The sequence below is a fragment of the Ursus americanus genome, chromosome 10, assembly GCF_024610735.1.
Source record: "Ursus americanus isolate L20-20 chromosome 10, mUrsAme1.1.p, whole genome shotgun sequence".
In the NCBI taxonomy this organism is placed as follows: Eukaryota; Metazoa; Chordata; class Mammalia; order Carnivora; family Ursidae; genus Ursus; species Ursus americanus.
Genome location: NC_142136.1, coordinates 10,847,635 through 10,869,640, shown reverse-complemented (window position 1 = coordinate 10,869,640; position 22,006 = coordinate 10,847,635). Strand labels below are relative to the sequence as shown.

Genomic DNA, 22,006 nt, shown 5'->3' with positions numbered 1-22,006 from the left:
TCTTGGAGCAGCAATCTCAGAAAATATTGTGGAGCGGCTTGGAAAAGAATTGGCAGAGGTGGGGCGCCTGGGTGGCACAGCCGTTAAGAGTCTGCCTTCAGCTCGGGGAGTGATCTTGGCGTTCTGGGATCGAGCCCCGCATCAGGCCCCTCGGCTGGGAGCCTGCTTCTTCCTCTCCCACTCCCCCTGCTTGTGTTCCCTCTCTCTCTCTCTGTCAAATAAATAAATAAAATCTTAAAAAAAAAAAAGAAAAAGAAAAAAAAGAATTGGCAGAGGTGTTTTGAGGAGATGGGAGTAGCTGGATGAGCTGATGTTCCAAGGATGAGGGATGGCCAGAGAAGCTAATCCTTCTGGCAATGGATGCAGAGTCCCTGAAGTACCTGGTAGGAAGGTGAACCCTGGAGCTCAGAAAAGTGGTTGCAAAGGCATTGTGAGGGGGCTGGCTCTATCTACTTCATCTAAATAACCTCTGACTTGATTTCCTTTTCTTTGTTTCTGCCATCCCATGTTACTACTACGTATGTCATGGCCCAGTATATAGCTTTCTGAATGGTTTCTCTGTAAATACTGTTTATCTGCACCAATCCATTCTTCAGTATGGACAAAATAGATATTAAAGTACAATCCTAATGATCCCTTCCCTGCTTAAAACTCTTTAATGTCTCCCTGTTGCCTTCCTGTGACTCTGTGGTCATTTACACCACTTTGTCTCATTACCTTTTGTTACCCCTTTGTCTCATTATCCCTTTGTTCTTCCTACTTTACTGTTTTCATTTCCTGAGATGTTCTGTCCTCTTCCTACCTGCGGACCTTCACAGTTAGGCTGTAGTCTAAGCAGTTATAACAGAGAATAAAAAATATAGTGACCTAAGAAAGATACAATTTAATTTCTCTGCATGTCATAGTCTCAAAAGGAGATTGTCAAGGGCTGGTAGGGAGACTCTTAAATTTACAGCAGATGGTTTTCATTTGGGGGCCCCAAAGTGGCTGCTTTTATGCCCATCAACCAGCCTCAGCAGGAAGGTGGCAGGGGGAGTTCACACCCATTTTTTTTTTTTTTCTTCAGGGCATAACCTAGAAAGCACCTTTATTTCTGCTCCCATCCTATTGGCGTTTAATCACATGGTCGTATGTAGCTGCTAGGAAGATGGGAAAAGTAGTAAATGTCAAGGGAGGCATACACTAAGCTAAAAAAGTAGCATTTCTCTTACTAAAGGAAAAAAGAATAGATATTGGTGGATGACTAGGGGTAAGTAAGACTATATATGTGTATCTGCTCTTTTCTGGAAACACCTATACATACACAAGAGCAGAACTAATAAGATGGTGGTGTACTTACAGGGTGTGGAGGGAGGATCAGGTAGAAATGTTTGGGGGATGGGAAACAAAGTACATGGGATGAAAGGGAGAGACGTTTTTGATTTTACTTTTAGAATTCTGAAATGGAGTACAAACAGAAACAAATGGATAGTACTGTATGAATAATCATGGTGACAGGGGTGGGGAAGAGAGAAAAAAAATCTAGCCTTAAATAACTTTTAACCATATTTTGATTGGATACCCTCAAGCTAAACACAACATGTATAAACAAACATTAAACTCTAGTTAATAGGTTTTTTTCCCCAAGTTCATGGGTTAGCAGTTCTAAAACCAGTTTATGTATATTCTGGGATTGAGGAAATAAATACATGGGTTGTGGATAAGATGAGCGACATTTCTCATTGTCAGAGAAAGCAGTTATAGATGTGGAAATGGATGAGGATACAGTGAGCCCTGTGGTGTTGAGTCGAAACTGGAGATATCAGTGTAAACTCATGATTTTTAACATAGATTGAAAAATAAGTGTACAAATATGTTATTGTGTGCATGTGTGTTTGTGTGTACATATATATACATACTCTGTAGCTCAGGGTTTCTTCAGCACTATTGACATTTTGGGATGGACAATTTTTTGTTGTGGGGGGGCTGCCCTTCACATTGTAGGATGTTTATCACCACCCTTGGCCTCTACTCACTAAATGACAGTAGCATCCCTTCAGTTATGACAACCAAGTATTTCCAGACACTGCCATATGTCATGGGGGGGGGGCAAATCACCCTCAATTGAGAACCACTGTCCTGCTGAGAGGTCATGGAAACATTGACACTCATAGCAGTGAGCATACCAAGAACCCAGATCTTATTTTTTGAATACTGTAGTCTCTTAAATGGAACCAGTACTCCATGGTAAAATGGCTGATTTCCGGAAGAGTGTTAGATGAGCTTGAAACATCTTGTATAAGAGAGTAATCAAGTGCTCAAAGATGATGATATGTCAAAAAGACACAGAAGTCAGCTCTAAGTTGTTCCCTCTGGCCAATCTGGGAAAACGTCAGCAACAAAATAAATATTGTTAGCAATGGATTAAACCCCATGGAATAAGATAAGAGTCCGTGGGTTCATACTGACAGAAATAGATAAGAAAGATAAAAGAGGGAAGAGGCACAGATCTTTTCTACAGTAGATTTTTAATTAATGTAGAAAAATCCCCATTTGTGCCAAATTGTTTAGGTAAGAATCATCAGTGAGAGGTGCTAAAATTAGTGGGTGAAAGTATGATGAGCAGCAGGTATTTGCATAGGTTCATAGTATATCCCTAGGAGATACTAATTAATTACAGTGGGAAATATAATATCTTCAAAATGGACAGACCTGGCAGTTTACCCAAATGATCACAATATTACTGGTAGTGGGATGTGTCAACATCACGTGTCTCTTGAGGTATGATGCACTGAAAATAGCACTTCTTTTCTGCGTTGTTCTCCTCGAAATGTATAACGTGGATATAATCATGAGGAAACAGCAGACAAACCTAATTGGAAGACAGTGTATGAAATAAATGGCTTGTACTCTTCGAAAGTGTCAAGGTCAAGAAACACAAAAGTGGATCAACTTATCTAGATCAAAGGAAACTAAGGATACGTGACAGCTAAATGCAGGATTAGTTCCTGGACCAGGAAAAAATGTTTTTCTTTTGTAGTAAAGGTCATAAATGAGACAATTGGTGAAATTTGAATAAGGTTTGCAGATTAGATAATGACAATTAGATTAGACAATGTTAATTTTCAGATCTGGTTATTATACTGTGATTACATGAGAGACTTAACCTTGGTTTTAGTAAATACTCAAGTATGTAGAGGTAAAGTACATCCTGTTTTTGACTTACCCCGAGATGTTAAGGAAAAGAATTGTGTGTGTGTGTGTATGTGTGTGTGTGTGTGTGTGTGTGTGTGTGTGTAAAGAGAAAAAAATGATTGATAAAACAAATGTGTTAACAGATGTTAACATTTGGTGAATCTGGGTGAAGGATATACAATAATTCTTCATACTATTTTGTGAATTTTTTTATAATTCTGCAGTTATTCCAAAATAAAAAGTTAAAAAAAATATGTGAAGAGGAGCATGTGCCTCCTCCCCCCAAAGCTAAGGAATTTTATTTGAGGAATAAAAACAGATGCATTTGTGATTCTATATTATTCATCTGATGAATTCTAATGGGTAGAGGGCTTAAAGAAATTGTTTTGTAAAGGAGAGAAAAGGACAACTTACTGTCTTGTTGGGTAACCGCTTAGTTGTTCAAATAACATTTTTTTTCCTAAGTTGATTGTGAGCTTTTGTTAAAATAAAAATCTTGAGAGCAAAAATGTAATTTGGTTAAAGTTAATTTCTGAGTCCCCATGAAATAAGAAGTGGCTTTTGGCCTCCGTTTGATCCTGGCAGTGTGTGCAGCTAATGTCTGGCCAGTGTTTTGGAAACAGCAGGTAGTCAGGAGAAAGCTGCTCCTAGGGGTCCTCTCTTCTGTGGCCTGGTCGTGATTTCCCATGCAGATGGGACCCTGTGAACTTTGGCAGAGGTCATTTTCAATTCCCTGTCTAAAACTCAGAGCCATAATTTTTATGAGTATGTGATTAATAATATCGTTGAAGTTATAAAGTATGTCTCAAAGTACCTCCATGACCGACTTCGTGTTTGAACAAGGATCATTTTAAAGAGCATTGTCTTTCCTGGGACATGGAAAGAAAGTAAACTCTGGACAAAACGATAACTTTCAGATGTGTAGGATATCTCTTAACAATTCCATGATTTTTTCCATCTATCTGGTCTTTTGAGCTTTTAGGAAAAGAAAATAGTTTTTTGATTTTTCCCCCATTTGGCTTTAGAACTAATTAATGTACAGTAGTCTGTGGAGTCAGTGGAGGCACCTAGATTTTGGTTGTCTGCCATTAGCCACTGTTTCATCTACTATTCCTTCAGAAAGAGAAACAGATAATGGGTGGATTTTGCATAGTAATAGGTAATATTTTATTCAGAGAACATTTAAAGAGAAAATGCTTTTGTGTAGTAATTTTATTCCTGAAACATCTTTTAGCAAGATGAAAGTCTGTTTTCATGCTGTATTTACTATTCAAGTAGAAGGATTTTTGAAAGTGTGGGCTTCATTTGTGTGCTTGAATGGCTCTGCTCTTTGATATCCAAAATGTAAATTAATATTTGCTTATAATTCCTTTGACTTATGTTTTCTAAAATCACATATTTTTCAACTTTGTGGAATGAAAGTACAACATACCATTTATCCTGTAAAACTGCATACATTTTAAATTTTTGAAGTCCTCAATCACAAATTGATCACTGAGTATCAGAAAACAATCTTATTTTTGTTCAGATGATCATTATTTCTGAAATCTTTGTTGGAGTTTCCTGAAGACAGTGTGATGCCTCACAGAGGAGCAAGAAAATTTATACTATCACTAGGCTGTAACGGGAGAGCCAGTGGTAAAGTTAAATATGAAATATGAAGTCTAAACAGTATTATTTTTATTTAACTGAAGGACAAAAATCCTGAGAGTTAGATTGCCTTTTTTTACTATATAGTTTTTTACTATATATACATGAACTTACAAATGGAAACATTCTGAAATATTAATTTGCACATAACACTTTTTTTTAAATATGAAATATGAAGTCTAAACAGTATTATTTTTATTTAACTGAAGGACAAAAATCCTGAGAGTTAGATTGCCTTTTTTTACTATAAAGTTTTTTACTATATATACATGAACTTACAAATGGAAACATTCTGAAATATTAATTTGCACATAACACTTTTTTTTTTGAAAAGAAAACCCAGCTGCACCTTGGTCTTCTAATTTTCGTCTCTTCCAGCTCTACTTTAGTATCTTATTTTTTCCAAAACTTCAGTTATGATATAGGAGTAAGTTACATACTGCTGGCTTTGGTGTTTCTCTGTCTCCTGTTCTGGATTCCTCCATGGGGACATCTGCCTTCATGCTTTCTATGTTCTGGGTGGATCTGCGTTCTAATTGGCCTGCTCTTCTGAACTCTAACCCCTTGGACACCATCAGTCTCCTCTCCTGGGCTTCTCCAGTTTAACTTGTCCACAGTGAATAGTTTTCCTCTCAACCTGTTTCTTTTCTGTAAGGTGGCGGCTTCTGTCATGTAGCGTGCCAGAGCCAGAAGTGACTCATCTCCCCCATTCTTTTTTTTTTTTTTTAATACAAGATTTTATTTTTAAGCAATCTCCACACCCAGTGTGGGGCTTGAACTTACAACTCTGAGATCGGGAGTCTGTGTTCTTCCGACTGAGCCAGCCAGGCACCCCCGTCTCCCCAATTCTTGACATCCACTAAGTCCATCATGCCCTCTCTGCCTGCTGAATCTCTTTCAAGCCCAGCTGCTTTTCTCTGTCTGTATTGCCCACACCTGTGCTGTGGTTGGAGGCCTTGCTGGTTTCAAGCAAGTCTCCTGCAGTTGTCAGCTAATGGTTTTTTCCATCTTCACTCCCCCCTCTCCCTAGTCCCCTTTCTAGTAGCAGCCACCATGATTCCTGGAGCGAAACTTAGTCCTCTCTGCCCTGCTTCACCCCTTCTGGTTGCCCTCAAGGAGAGGTAAAAATCTCTGCATGGCTGTCAGACGTGAAGGCTGCCTTTGGACTTTTCACGTATACCACTCTCTCCTTTGCTCATGCTCTTGGGCCATGGTGTCCTTCTTTCAGTTCTCTCCACAGAAATACCTAGTGGGTATCTGTTTGCTTTTGACAACGGTAAGAATTCTTTTTCTTTCTTTTTTTTTTTTTAAGATTTTATTTATTTTAGAAAGAGAGCATGCAAGTACTCACGTGCGTACATGAGAGCAGGGGGGAGGGGCTGGGGGGAGAGGGAGAGAATCCCATGCAGACTTGGAGCACTGAGTGTGGAGCCTCTATGGGGCTCGATCCTAGGATCCTGAGATCATGACCTGAGCTGAAACCGAGTCTACACTCCACTGACTGAGCCACGCAGGTGCCCCAACAGCAGTGAGAATTCTTAAATATTTTAAGTTTCTCCCTGATATTAGCCGTCTTTGTGTCCTTCTGTGTCTTTCTCTATTTTCTCTCCCAGCCAGGAAGATTTGCCTTAAGTCTCAACTACTTTCCTCTCCCTGGACTGCCACATCTGTTGTCGCCTATGCATAGAAATCTCTCTGGCGAGCCATACCCTTTTCTTCTTCAAAAGTGCTTTAGTTTTGTCTGTTTGTAAAACATACAACAAAGGGATTCCGTTCCCTTTCATAGCCTGACCGCTTTCAAGGAGTCTTTTATTTTAAATTCTTGGTTACTGAGTTCGTCTTTCTAAGCACTCCTAGCATGTTGCTTTCAATTGCTCTTCATTTTCATCTACCCAAATATCACCTATAATAAAGGCAGATATCACTTTTTTTTCCCCAAAGATTTTATTTATTTATTTGGCAGAGAGACAGCCAGCGAGAGAGGGAACACAAGCAGGGGGAGTGGGAGAGGAAGAAGCAGGCTCGCAGTGGGGCAGGGAGCCCGATGTGGGGCTCATCCGAGGACATCAGGCCCTGAGCTGAAGGCAGACGCTTAACAACTGAGACACCCAGGCGCCCCAAGATGTCACATTTTTGCAATGATTTATTAGGTATATTTGTGTCATCAGAAGTTTCTTACAACTTCCAGTACTTTCCTCATAGAAATATGCATAATTACAACAGCCCTTCTAACAGTTAGCTGTTGAATATTGTCTAAGTCATTACAGAGCAAGGTTGGGATTACTGTGCCTTTGTCCAGGGCATGTCCTTTGAACAATATTTATTAGGTCATTGTCTATATGTGATAACTTCTTCCATGGAAATTTAGCTAAAGAAATAGCATTAATATTTTATTTGGAACTTTCTCTAAATGTTTCGAGGTAGTTTATTAGATTGAAATTCGTTTTTATAAAAGTTTTAGTCACACGGTATCTTCTGAGTCAGATTTTCGCATGTCGTTGCTAGCCAGCATGGTCTAGTAGGCGGAGATGCCTAGAGCAATGCCTAGTTGGGTGTATTAAGTTGGTTGGCTCAGAGATAGGAAATCATATTGTCAGACCTGAGTTCCTGCCATATCAGGAAGGCCATAGGAGAAGGGAGGAAAGGAAGCACAAGCAGTTCTTCTTTTCAAGTAAGTGAGGCTGGAGTTGGAGTCCTTGCTCTACCTTTAGCCCCTCGTCTAGGAATTAGTTTGTCAGGTCTAGTTGTAAGACAATCAGGAAGATAGAGTCTGTGTCTTTGGGGTCTTTTGTTCTGCTAAGGCTCTATTACTGTGGAAAAAATGAAAAGCACATTTTAGGGGAAACCCACAGGCTGCCAGAGTTTTAAACATATATTGCTATTGTAATTTCTGTTTTACTAAACTTAGATCAATGATTCAGTCTCTCTGGATCACAATGTTCTTACTTCTGAATCTCTTTTCCCCTTGTAATTTTCTTACTCTGTGACTGGTTACTGAAAGTTCCCCCAAAGCAGGTGCCACACTGTCGTACAGTGTTGGCTCTCACTTTCTTCCCTGTGATGCCTAATTGCACATGAGCAGTTGGTGTAGAGTCAGTGTTGATTGGTAGCGATTAATTCGCTAGAGTATCGACATTGTTGAAAACCTTACAGCAGATGTGAGCAACCTTTTCCGGGAAAGGCTGGAGAGTAAACAGCTTTGACTTCAGGGGTCGCCCAGTCGCAGTTACAACTGCTTGACTCTTGTAGCACATACGTCGGCTGTAAACACTGCTGTATTCCAGAAACACTTGATTTACAAAAATAGGGGGCGGTCGGATTTGCAGGCTGAGTTTGCTGACCTCTGCCTGTTAGGATGGCTGTGTACTGTGGATAGAAAGAGTTGTGAGCTTTTAAGGATCTGGCCTTGTGCAGGATGTGAAACTGGAAGTTGGGGAGGGAGGTCAGTGCAGAGGCTCCCAATGCAGTGTGACTGCTGTCTGATGGGTATTAACTGCACGTTGTCTTCTGCTCTGCAGCCATTCTCCTGTGAAAGGGTAACAGTGAGCCCAACATTAATGCACCTTCCCAAGTGCCTGGCATTGCCTTAGGCATTACCTCATTTGTACCTTGTGACGGTAATGCAAATTAGGTTCTGTTGTGATCACCATTTTCCAAATGAGGAAACTAAATCTTTGCAAGGCGAAATAGCTTCCCCAGGGTGAGGGGTAGATCTGGTACTTGAGCCTGAGGGCCTGATTCTTTGCTTATTTTGGAATTATTTTTGTGAAAGTGAGCACTCTGTAAGACTGAACAGCAAGATCAGAATCAGGCTTTCTAGCTTTGTTATCCAGCAGCATTGTCCAGATGAGGACAGTAAGGAAGTGGGGTGAAGAAACTTAGCAAACCTCACATTACTTCAGCTCTGTCATGCTCTAGTCCTGCTCCTCTTGTGGAAGCCTGATCGAATTCCCGCTTCCCCTGGAGCCGACATGCTCTCATCCTCCCTTTTATTCCTCTTTACATTTTTGTAATGTGCATAACCAAGATCAAATACTCCCTTCCTAAAGTCCTTCTGTCTCACAGAACTCACCCGATACCGTTTGAATCCTTCTCGTGGCAGTTACCTATTTTAACTTAACTTTTTAAGGAGTCCTTGTGTACTAGGCTCAGTGTTTCTGAGTTTCCTATTGGATCACAAACTTTTCTCCCTTACCTTTCCCTCCTTTTTTCCTTTCCTTTCCTTCCTTCCTTCCTTCTTTCCTTCCTTCCTTCCTTCCTTCCTTCCTTCCTTCCTTCCTTCCTTCCTTCCTTCCTTCCTTCCTTCCTTCCTCCTCCTCCTCCTCCTCCTCCTCCTCCTCCTCCTCCTCCTCGATTGAAGTATATTTGACAAAAAATGAACTTCTCATATTTAGAGTATTCAGTTTAATGAGTTTTGACATATGTGTCCATCTGTGAAGCCATCACCACAGTTAAGATACTGAACATTTCTATCACCTCCAAAAGTTTCCTCATTGCAATCTATGGTCTTTCTATACCTGTCCCAGTGCAACCAGGTGATCTGCTTTCTGTTGCTGTAGGTTGTTGAGACTTTTCTGAAAAAAAAAAAAAATTTTTTTTTAAAGATTTATTTATTCGACAGAGATAGAGACAGCCAGCGAGAGAGGGAACACAAGCAGGGGGAGTGGGAGAGGAAGAAGCAGGCTCATAGCGGAGGAGCCTGATGTGGGGCTCGATCCCATAACACCGGGATCACGCCCTGAGCCGAAGGCAGACGCTTAACCGCTGTGCCACCCAGGCGCCCCTTTTCTGAAATTTTATATTAATGGACTCCTACAGTAGTCTTGTTAAATTCAGCATAATTATTTTGAGATTCATCTTTTGTATTTTAGTAATTCATTTCTTTTTATTGCTAAATAGAATTCCATTGAATGGACAAATCACATTTTGCTAATTCATTCATCCTTTGATGGACATTTAGATTGTTTCCACTTTTGACTATTGCAAATAAAGCTAATAACCTTTGTGTATAACTGTTTGTATAGATATATATTTTTATTTAACTCGGGCCAGTAGTTAGGATTGATTTGTCTGAATCATATGTGTGAGTATATGTTTAACTTTCTAAGAACCTGCCAAGCAGTTCACACCACGGGGTGTGACACTTCTGTTGTCCCACGTCCTCACTGACATGTGCTATTTCTTTTTCTTTCTTTCTTTTATTTTTTTTTGTATTAGTTTTTTAAAACTTTATTGATTTCTTCTACAGTTAATGTTTCTCAGGTTTTCCTTTGAGTCTACTTTGAGCATATTCTTTTATTTATGAGTGTGTAAATAATATATAATTACAATAAAAATGATACAAAGAAACATTTTAATCATTTGAATTCCCAGCCAAACATAACTGCCCATTAATATTTTAGTGAGACTCATGTGCTGTTTCTGTCTTTTAACTGTTAGCCACTTAAATTTGGTGTTTGGGGACATCTCATTTTATTTCGTTGATGGTCATGACATGCGGCAACTTTTCATTTGTGTATCTTCTTTTATGAAATCTCTGTTCGGATCCTTTGCCCATTTTTTGCTCTGTCATATTCTGTTTTAAACATTCTTTATACATTCCAGAAGCGAGTTTTTTGTCTGATACATGTGTTGTGGACATTTTCTCTCAGCTTGCCATTTCATTTGCTTAACTGTGTCCTTTGAAGCTGACTTTTGAATTTTGATGAAGTACACTTTCTTTTTTTGTGGCTCATGGTTTTTGTGTACTACCTAAGAATCTGTTGCCTACCTCAGGATAATCAGAATTTTCTCCTGTCTTTTCTGTAAGTCTTATAGTTTTAGGTTTTACATTTGATTTGTGATCCATGTTGGGTTAATTTTGGTGTATGGTCTAAGTTAGGGTTTTTCTTTTTTCCCAAATGAATCTCTAGTTGTTTCAGTACCATTTCCTAAAAAGACATTAATTTCCCTATTGAAGTGACTATTGAAGTGACTTGGCAGCATAAGCTTCTTAAGTTAATGCATTTGGTGTTTTATTGCTACCATAGCTTCAGACATTTTTTGTTGTTACTTGAGTCCAGGAGAAAAATAATCTTGTCTGGTTCTTGGTCATAAGACACAGGTGATAAATTTCTTTAGATAGTAAAAGACTTTTAACTGACTTGTTCTCTAATTCAGTCTGATATTTTATTTTTAGGTGTTACACATAATATCGCATTACTCCGAGAGGTGATAATCAACTCACGCTTTATAGAGGGAGACATCAACACTAAATTTCTTTCTGATGTATATCCTGATGGCTTTAAAGGTTTGTATGCATTGAAGTATTTTACTGTATTGATTACTTTTAAACTTTATTATAATGTATAATTTTTCTACCTTGAAATTAAGGCCTTTAGCCCATACTATACTTGATTTATTAACATAGAGTATCCTAGACTATTGACATTCATGATTTTGAGTATTCATGAGTGACTCATGAATGTGCAATAATCCATCTTTTGTTGAGCGAGGAATTCAACTATGTGGAATGTTGTATGAGTCCAGTGTTGAAGCAAAACAAGTAGACAGAGCATTAGCTTACCTGATCTTCTGGTTTCTGAAAGCCAATTGAAATTTGTATTCCCTGCTGATACATTATATGGGTATATGCAGGAACTCTAATGATTAAAACTTTATGAAAATTAGCACCAAAAATTTCAGAATACCACATGCTATTCCTACTAATGAAAATGAAGATGTTTAAGAAGATTATTGTTTTTATTCATAAAATGAAGCTTTTAATAAAGTAATGAGGGGAATGTGAAACTTACCCCTGTAAAGTTATCAGTGTGTGTTTCTGGTAGTAGAAAAATTGCTCAAGTGAGAGAAAACCCTTTAGTAAGCATTAATAACGTGGTCAATATGTGAGATAAAGAAACCAACAGGACTTACATGTGACTTAATAGAAATGTTATTCAGGTAAAAGCCAGAGGTATCTACATATGTTTCTGATGAATTTGGGGATATATGAAGATGAGATTTTTTCCTCTCACAAATGGCGAGTGTTCTTTAGATCCAATTAGAGTGTTTTAGTATGTAAGACGACTCAGTCATATTAGGAGCTGTGTATAGATTTAGGTCAACTTCATGTATTGGGCTTTTTTTTTTTTTTTTTTTGACATGTATTGGGCTTTTGAATACATTTACAAAGCAGTTTCTTAGCTTAGATTTTACAGTACAGAGTTTTCATAAGACTAACTGGAAATTACTGGGTTGATTGGTCTTTTACAACTTCAGCGTTAGAGTTTTATCATTAGTACCAAGGGAAATTAAAAATGTTTTTTGGGGGGGGGTTTAAAAGAAAAACTAATGAATCATATGATTCTTTTTCCTGAACTTTTGAATTTTCAAAAATAGAACCCTAACATGAGCTACAGTTTTACGCTTGTGTGATTAGTTCATTCAGATGTCTACTGCTGGTTCATGAAGCCAGGAATCACTTATGTTGTTGCTTTTAAATGTACATCTGGCAACTACAACATAATAGACACTAAGTAAATATTTACTGAATTAATGATAAGAATCTTATTGATAGTATTGATGAGAAGGGACGATCTTGGGTATTTTTAACTGTACATGCATCCAAATTACCAGTGTGTTCTATTTTGATCCTAACATTTTGGCCTCTTGTCCTTTCTCAAGTTTTACTTAAAAGTTGTAAAGTCGCTAAGTAGACTCAGGATTTCCATATACTTTTATTTTTACCTGGTTCATGTATCTGTGAAAGTGATGTGTCATGAAACGGTAGGTAGAAGGAGACAAGTGAAAACTTCAGGGAACTTTTAGGACAAACATGCGTGCATGCATATATTTATGTGTATGTACGTGTACATATGTGGTGTTAGACCTCATTACCATCGAGAAGAAAATGAGGCATTTAGAGTTTCTAATTGTGGTTGATTACTATGTACTATACATTGGGCAGTAGTAGAAAATGTTTCACGTTCTCAAGAGAACTCAGAAATTTACTTAAAAACCTAACATTGCCATTAATTAACACTGCCAAACTTAATATATTACATTTCTGTTTTGATAGGGCATTAACAGCACCGACACTATAATTCTCTTAATGTTCATACAAGATAGGAACACAGTTTTAAAATTGTTATAAGTTGTTAGAAGGACCATTATTTAATCTCAGCCTTTATTTTACATGTGAGGAAACCAAAAGCTCAGAGATATTGATAAGGCTAAATGGCCAGTAATATAATGAAGCCAGTAGTTGAACTTAGAGTTTCCACCTCCCATTTCAGTACTCATTCAGTTCTGCTGGGATTCAAAATAATAAATTGTACAGGTTTTTAGAGTATGCTATATGTTGTTGTTGTAGAATGTCTGTAAGCACTTTAAAAATACACACCTAGCTTTACCATTCTTAATGTGGACCTCTTACTGTCTTCCCTCATATTATTTTCATGTCAGTTCTTCTCTGAATGGCTACTATCTCTTGTTCTTCATATCACTGCATTTCCCCCTCCCTGTTTTTCCCTAGAGCAGGTATTTGATATATTAAACTGTATCATCTTTGATTGTTTGATATATGTGCCTGAAAGAGACAGCAGGAAGTGACCACTGAAGTTAATCCAGGATCTTCTCCATATGTTTGAGGCCAGGTCATTTTGCCCCTTTGGGATTACCCGTCTGCTTCCCATCTGTCCAGCTATCATAGGCACTGTTCACAGGCAAGTGCCTGTTTTTATGACTGCATTAAAATTTTCTATTATATATGTTTATTATCCCAAATTTATTTGTAGACTATGACAGTGTTACTAAAGGTTCTAAGATTGACCTTTGGAATGATTGTACTTAAAACTAAAACATAGGATACACAGGAATGTATTCTTCATATGTACTTACTAGATTCTGGTGTTGAAAAGCTATTGTTCTTTGATTCTGAGAAATAAATGAAAAACGGGGAAGATGATATTTTGATCTTGGAGTAAAGGGGAAATGAGGAAGAAGATATTTTAGAACTATCATTTCAATTGGCCTGTAGTGAACACTTTGGAGTCCTTTCTCTGCTGCATTACTGCAGTTAAACCTCTAGCCCCATCAAAGGAAATGATCAGAATTATTTTTCTCTTCTGGAAAGTTGCATTATCTTTGGTAAAAATTTGATTCAACACAAGTAATATACCATTAGTGATACTTCTCCCTTTACCATTAAACTTAGTCATGTATTTCTGTACCTTTAATAATGGGTGTAACCAAATCAATGTGAGTTTGCCCCTTGGTGAGTCACAGATAGAAACCACACCAGGTGGAGTTGTCACACAAAGGAAACTTTATTTGTAGCAAATAAGGAGATCGTGGGGAGTAACTCCCAAAGCTGTGACTCTCAGAGAGGGTACATGGGTTCCTATTATTTAGGGTTAGGATGAATGTTCAGATAGGGAGCCTTGTCACAGTATGTAAAGATGGGCATAAGGTCATGCATGTGCCATAAGGAAACATGCCTATACATACTTTGTATGTTATGTAAATGAGGCTTATGTTCTTCCTTTGGTGGAGATTTTAGTATAAAGAAGTAAAGATAACACTCATTCCATTGTCCATCTGCTCAGGTGTGAGTCGGGGGTTAATTTCAAACTGCTCCGGGTCGTCTGGCCAGCTGGAACTCTTTGGGCAGTTGTTATTGCTTGAGGGGTGGGTAGTTTTGGTTTCCATCACAGGATATTATGACTGTAGGGTCTTTTGTGTGAGTTAAGAGAAAAACTGGGAAGAAGAGCGTAGGGAAAAATTTGGGCCAGAGGTTGGTGAGCACAAGCAGGTGGGCAGTAAAGATCATGTCTTGGGGTCTAGCTGGCGATAGTGGTACTTTGATACTTGGGCCGTTGTGTTGCCTTTGAGAATTCAGTTAAAGTCATTGAACAAATAATTGGTGTAAGGTCTCAAAGAAATTGAAAAACAAATAATATATTTTCCTTGCACTTAAGGAGCTTACATTACAAGAGAAATAAATGTGTAAAGAACTAACTACAGGGCAAAATAAGTACTAACTGAAGATAGAAGCAAAATGTCTGGAGCACGGAGAAAAAAGTAACCAGTTCTGATTGAGGGAATTAAGGATGACTTCAAGGATGAGGTAGTGTTTAGACCATTGTAGCTTCTCTCCATGGACTGTTCTAGGGCGCTGCTGCTCATCGCTGCCTAATCTGTCCTTTCTGATGAGGTGCTGGTAGTCTGGGAGAAAGTACTTAAAACAAAGAAACTGGCAAATGCTGCGCAGTGGTACGTTTCTCTTCCCTTCATACCCAAGTTGGTTGTTAATCATTTACCAGCAAACCGATGCCTAATCCTTTGACGTGATGTTGAGAGCAAACAGAGCCATTAGTACAAAGGAAAAGAATTACCATCTAGGGTGGAAGACCTTGAGGAATCCCTGAAGATGGGAGGAGTTATATGGGAGTCAAATGACTGAGCTTACTGAAAAATAGTAAGAACATTTAATTAAGGACATTAAATTAGAGGAGAAAGACTTTAATGAACTAAGAACTATGATTTTTAGAAGTATTTCAGCAAAGTGAAAGGTGGGATGGCCACTTCTAAGAACCAAATTAGTGACCCTAAGGAATAAATGGAAGTTTCTCAAAATATGTAGTACAAAGGTTAAGAGAAGGAAATAATGTCTGAAATCAGAGATGTGGAGGGAAGACCCAAGAGATTTTGTATGTACATAATATTTTCATGAAGAGAAAATGGACAAATAAAGGAAGGTTAATTTTAAGAGAAATAATAGGGGAGATTTTTTTTTCACTGTTCTTGAGAAAACCTTGAAGTGTCATTGGAAAGATTTGCTGAGTTTCAGACAAGATTAATGATAAAAAGTAGCTGTTGTAGGCATATCAAGAACAAAACATTTTTAAAGCTTCTATGAAGAAAAAAGAACCACCAAGTCATATGCAGAGAATATACACTGAAATCATCTCCAGACTCTATAAACTGGAAATGAGAAAATCTTAAAATATCTACTTCATTAGAAAGAACTTGACCCAAGAGTACTATACCCAACTAACATATCCTTTGTTACTCAGTTATGGAAAGAGATTTTAAAATGAAGATTCAGAAATATATTACTATATGTACCTTTTTTGAGGAAATAACTGAAGAAAGTGCTTTAACCAATTTGAGGTAAAGATGACAGTTTAAATATACACATTTTGGGATGCCTGGGTGGGTCAGTGGTTAAGTGTCTGCCTTTGGCTCAGGTTATGATCCAGGGTTCTGGGACTGAGCCCTGCATTGGGTTCCTTGCTCAGTGGGGAGCCTGCTTCACTCTCTGCCCCTCCCCCGCACTTATGCGCACCTGCGCACTCTCTGTCTCACAGAATAAATAAAATCTTAAAATACATATACATTTTTCCTAACCACTGAATTGATTTTATTATTTATTATTTCTATTTATTTGTTTATTTTTAAGTAGGCTTCTCACCCAATGTGGGACTCAAACTCATCACCCTAAGATTAGGAGTCACAGGCTCCACTAACTGAGCCAACCAGTCACCCCTGAATTTAGTCTTTTAAAGATGTAAGCCCTTAAGGACAAAGAGAAAAGATAGCATTCTGGAAAATGAAGAGCCAAAAGATGATTCTTAACTGACTTAGCAACTTAAGAAAGTTGAATCCTAAGCTGACAATGTGAAAAACTGGGAAATAGCTCATTTTCACTGTGGAGCCCTGCAGAAGTCTTAGCCACTGTTAGTTTCAGATAGCTTGGGAAATTCCTATAAGTAAGACTATTGGTCTAAAATCTCTGGAAGAATTTCTCTATATTCCTTCCCTTACTCTTTGGAGGAGGGTGGCTCCCCCCGCGCCCCCCCCTCCCCCCCGCCCAGAAAAAGCTTTGAGATTTTTCTCCATAGAAAATAAGATGGGCTTTACACCAGTGGACACCAGACACAGTTGGACAGAGGATTGAGTGCATATGGACATACTGAATGTGGTGACACCCCCTCTCTCAACCATCATTCCCCACTTGGTTCTCAAAGTACTGGCAGGCAGGCAGGTAGTCAGTCACAACGGTTGAATATCCTTCTCTGAGAAACCTAACCGGCCATAGAGAGATTACCTACAGATCCCCCAACACGTGAAGCCTACACATGAAGCAAATGGTCAGCAAAGCCACATCCCACAAGGAGAGAACATGCACGGCTCAGGGTCAGGATGTCTGTCAGCATCATTTAAGACAACACTAGATTGGAAGGGAGGCACCAGATGACTGTTAAAAATAGATGACAGAACTAAAGCCACTTAAGAGAGCACAGATCCGGCTTCTTACAAACTGGGTCATGCACATGGGGGTGGTAACAGATAGCATGAGGTTTACAGAGGTGTATCACAGACCTTGTGGGTGCTACCGTGTGATTTGACCTCCATGTAGTAATCACCAACTTAATGAGTAAGGCTGGGAGAACCTAAACATTATTTGGGGTTTGGGGCTTTTGTTTGAAGTCCCCCCCCCAAACATACACCCCAATCCCCACAAAGGGTAAGATGGTGAGGACTAATTGTGAGGAGGAAGTTTTTCTCCTTTCTTTCATAAATATTTACTTTATCTATTAGGTTAAAGGTAGTGGGCTAGGGTCTCGGGATACTGAAAACTATTTAAAAAAGACTAAGCGTTTTTTAATTAAGAGCTGCACCTTTTTCCAACTTGTCTTCACCAGAGAGTGCAGTAGAGAGTTCAAGCTCTAATGTTCTTGAAGGTTTCAAACGATGGATTTGAGAAACTTAGAACTCCTCTCAGGCTGGGGTTCTAACTTTTAAGTGGAAATGACTTGCTGCTGTTGAAGACATCTCCCACTAGAGCGTGAGGCTGTGTCTGTCCCATGTGCCATGCTGGAGGTTCTCAGTGTTTCTGCCACCTCACTGTTCAGGCCCCCCCCCCCTCCGACTCCTAGGATCATGTTTGTGAAGCTTCTCAATCAGGGTTGGCAGAGGTGAAAAACAAGTGTCAGATTTGAGTGCTCTCTCATTTACCTTCACGCTTGACAAACGGATAGGAAGAATCTAGAAGTATTTAAATACGCTTTGTTTACATCCCCAGGTTCTAGGTGCTTAGGATTCCGCAGTCGGCGGAAAGACTTGCTGCCCTTGTGGGGTTTTCGTTGCTGGGAATTAACAGGTAGCAGGTGTTCTCAGCCCCCTCATCGCAACTCTGTAGGTTTTTCTGGATGCGAATCTGCCCACCAGTGTCAGGACAGTGCTCTTGCTGTAGCTCGTTCACATAAAGCTGGAAATTGAATACAGGCATGTCTCCATTCAGCACCAGACTAGCACACCACCCCAGCCCAAGCTGCTACCCTCTTGCCTGGACTCCGAACAGCCTTCTCACTGACCTCCTTCCTGCCACCATTGCACTTTCCAATTTATCTTCACTCACCAGCCAGAGTTCACTTTTAGAACTAAATCACGTCTTCCCCCTTACTTTGAAAGCCCTCAGGGAATGTATGGTTACACAAATTGCAGTATATTCATGCCAAAGAATACTTCTCAATGCTAAAATGTTAGAAACTGCTGATTCATTCAGAAACATGGGTGAATCTCAAAAATACTATGTGCAAAAGAAGCCAGACACAAAAGTACTTGCTATCTGGTTCCATTTATATGAAACTAGAAAATAATTTATTGCTTGAGGCCAGGGAGGGAAAGCAGGTGTAGAGGTCTTGATTGGAGCGATGCAAGGGAGCATTATTTTGGAGTAGTGGAAAATTCTAAATAGATGGTTGTGATGTTTATGGGCATACACATTTGTCAAAACTCTGGAATTGCACACTTAAAATGGGCCCATTTTCTATGCAAATGGTACCTTGCAAATGGTACCTGAAAGTTATTGTATGCAAATGGTACCTCAAAGTTGAAAAAAAAAACCCTAACCTTGTTAATGGTATCAGTTGCAGTTAGAATAAAATAAAAACTGATGGCTTACAAAAAAAAAAATTGCTAGAAAGTTATTTATTAAAAATTCAGTTGTCTTTTCTAATTAAAACACTCTGAAATCAGAAATAAAATTAAATTTGATTAAAAACCTACTTAGTGAAAACTAATAACAAACATAATTTTAAAGGAAATGCTATAAAAATTTCAAATCAGGAACAAATGAATTATATAAAATGACCATTATTATCGATCATTGTTTTAGAGGTTCAAAAAGTCCAAAAAAAGGGGCGCCTGGGTGGCTCAGTTGTTAAGCGTCTGCCTTCGGCTCAGGGCGTGATCCTGGCGTTCTGGGATCGAGCCCCACATCAGGCTCCTCCACTGGAAGCCTGCTTCTTCCTCTCCCACTCCCCCTGCTTGTGTTCCCTCTCTCGCTGGCTGTCTCTATCTCTGTCAAATGAATAAATAAAAATCTTAAAAAAAAGTCCAAAAAAAAAAAAGTTGGTTTAGATATTTTAAAAAGAAGAGAAAAAATTTTCTCTTTTTCTGTATATAATTGTGTCCCCGGAAAACCGGGAAGATATTATTAAAAATTTCTAGACTTAATAAAATCACATTTGGTAAGGTGGCTGAATGCAACAAGATAAGCATGCAAAGTTAGCATCTCTTCTTTTTGTTAGTAAGCTTTATGTCATTTCAGCTTGAAATGAAAGTGGAGGAAAGCCAACCCTGTTCATATTAACCGTAGTATCTTTTAAAATGGTGCAGAGAAATTTAATAGGGAAGAGACATAGAACCTATATGATTCTGTAAACTAAAATCTTGTCGAGGAAAAAAAAGACGTGAGCAGGTGGAAAAACATAGCAGCGGGGCGCCTGGGTGGCACAGCGGTTAGAGCGTCTGCCTTCGGCTCAGGGCATGATCCCGGCGTTATGGGATCGAGCCCCACATCAGGCTCCTCTGCTATGAGCCTGCTTCTTCCTCTCCCACTCTCCCTGCTTGTGTTCCCTCTCTCACTGGCTGTCTCTATCTCTGTCAAATAAATAAATAAAATCTTAAAAAAAAAAAAAAACATAGCAGCTATTGTTTGGGGACTCAAAAGTATAGGGGTGCCAATCTCTCCCAAATTGATACACAGATTTTATGTCATTTCAGTTGGATTCACAAGTCCACTACATTAAGTGATTGAAAAGTTTATATGTATTCATAAATTTCTGAAAATAGCCAAGAAAATTATGAAAAATGACAAAGAAAAATCGGCCTTCTGTGTATTAAAATGTATTGCCAAGCCTCTCTCAACAATATGATATAAAGTGTGAGAATGGAAGTACTTGAAAACAGAAAACAGGAAAATGAATAAATATGTCAGTGTAACAGAACAGGGAGCTCATAAACAAATTAGCATATGTGGGAATTTTTCCTTACTATTTATGAAATGTTAGCCACTTAATTTATGCCAAATACAAAAATGAATCCCGGATAAAGATTACTTGTAAAACATAAAACACAAAAACAATTAGAATAAAATTGAGGAGTCTAGTCACTATCTAGAGATTGAAGTAATCTTTTATTTTTTAAAAAGATTTTATTTATTTGAGAGTGAGAATGAGTGTTGGGGCAGAAGGAGAGGGAGAAGCAGACTGTTTGCTAAGTAGGGAGTCCAACTTGGGGCTCCATCCCAGAACCCTGAGATCATGACCGGAGCTGAGGGTAGATGCTTAACCAACTGAACCAGGCACCCCTGAAGTGATCTTTTAAAAGAATATCAAAAAGATTTTTTTTTTTTTTTTTTGAGTGCACCATGCACATGAGCAGGGGTGGGTGGGCTGAGCAGGCTGGGGGGGGGGGAGGCAGGAGGGACAGAGGGAGAGAATCCTAAGCAGTCTCTGCCCAGTGTGGAGCGTGATCTCAGAACTCTGAGATCACCACCTGAGTCGAAATTAAGAGTCCAATGCTTAACCGACTGAGCCACCCAAGAGCCCCTCAGAAAGATTTCTTATGAAAATTAATGATACGACAGTGTTCTGTAAAATGTTGTGTCTCTTTGGCAAAATGCTAGGCCCTAATTTTTAGCATTTAAAAAAATTCTAATTGGCCCATAAACTGGAAATTGAAAGCTGTTGTGAAAAAAAAATTAGTTTTCTTTTTAAACTATTATTGTGCGGTCTGTGTCTATTAAATGACTAAAACGGAGATTTTTTTTTTTTTTAAAGATTTTATTTATTTATTCGACAGAGATAGACACAGCCAGCGAGAGAGGGAACACAAGCAGGGGGAGTGGGAGAGGAAGAAGCAGGCTCATAGTGGAGGAGCCGATGTGGGGCTCGATCCCAGAACTCTGGGATCACGCCCTGAGCCGAAGGCAGACGCTTAACCACTGTGCCACCCAGGAGCCCCGGAGATTTTTTTTTTTTAAAGACATTTCATATGTCGATTGCAGATTACTTGTTGAAATTCCACATTTGGACTTTTTGTATTTTTAAAAAATTATTGTCTATATTATACCTTGGAACCTACAAAAATAGCAGATTTTTAAAAACTTAAAATAAGTCTTTTATATATTGTATACTATTTTATTCTATAAACATAGTCTAATAATATCTTGTATTGAGCTATAGTATGAGTATATAATCTCTAGTCACAGACTACTTCAACATGGTTCTGATATTAGACAAAGCCCTTTACATTTTAATGTCTGTTATTTCACAATTTGCAAATGTTACCATTGTTAGAAAAGAACTAAAAAAACCCCAGACTATCCTTACATTTTGTGTGTGTGTGTGTGTATGCAAAAGAAAGTGATTATGATGATGAAAATCATAATCTCTTGTTAGAGATGGTATGAGAAATACATCTTGTGTGAGGAACTTTGAAGGAACTGTAGGTGATCAGAATTAGAGACTCATTAATAAGGACTAACACAGCTGTCATCAGTTTGGCCCAGTTGAGCCCTAGGCACTGATTTGTATTTATTTGTTGACTGTGTCTAGCACAAAAGGGGTCACTTTTGTAGTTGGTAGAGCATACCATATATTGATCACTCTGGTGAATGAGCCATAGGATGAACTAATCCTCATCTCAAACCCAAGATTCAATCGGAGCCCCTTTCTGCCTTGGAGCAGCTTTGAGATCAAATGGTTAGGCTGGATTTGAGTCTAATCTAGTTAGAACAACATTGTATTACCTGACATCAGGACCAGCTGGGCCAGAGATTTTAGCAAGGGAGAAACCAGAGGGCATAGTCATGAAGAACATTCAGAAGGAGTCCAAAGTCAGAGCCAGG

At 38.7% G+C, this 22,006-nt stretch overlaps 1 protein-coding gene across 5 annotated transcripts in view; it reads left to right on the top strand.

Moving 5' to 3' along the window:
* PCCA (propionyl-CoA carboxylase subunit alpha) overlaps positions 1–22,006 on the top strand; it is a 392,273-nt gene that overhangs the window by 202,719 nt on the left and 167,548 nt on the right. For all 5 annotated transcript variants that reach the window (XM_045811095.2, XM_087865002.1, XM_045811094.2 and 2 more), the window contains one exon: positions 11,003–11,113. In XM_045811095.2, the coding sequence (XP_045667051.1) occupies positions 11,003–11,113 (111 nt within the window). The remainder of the gene's footprint in view (positions 1–11,002; positions 11,114–22,006) is intronic.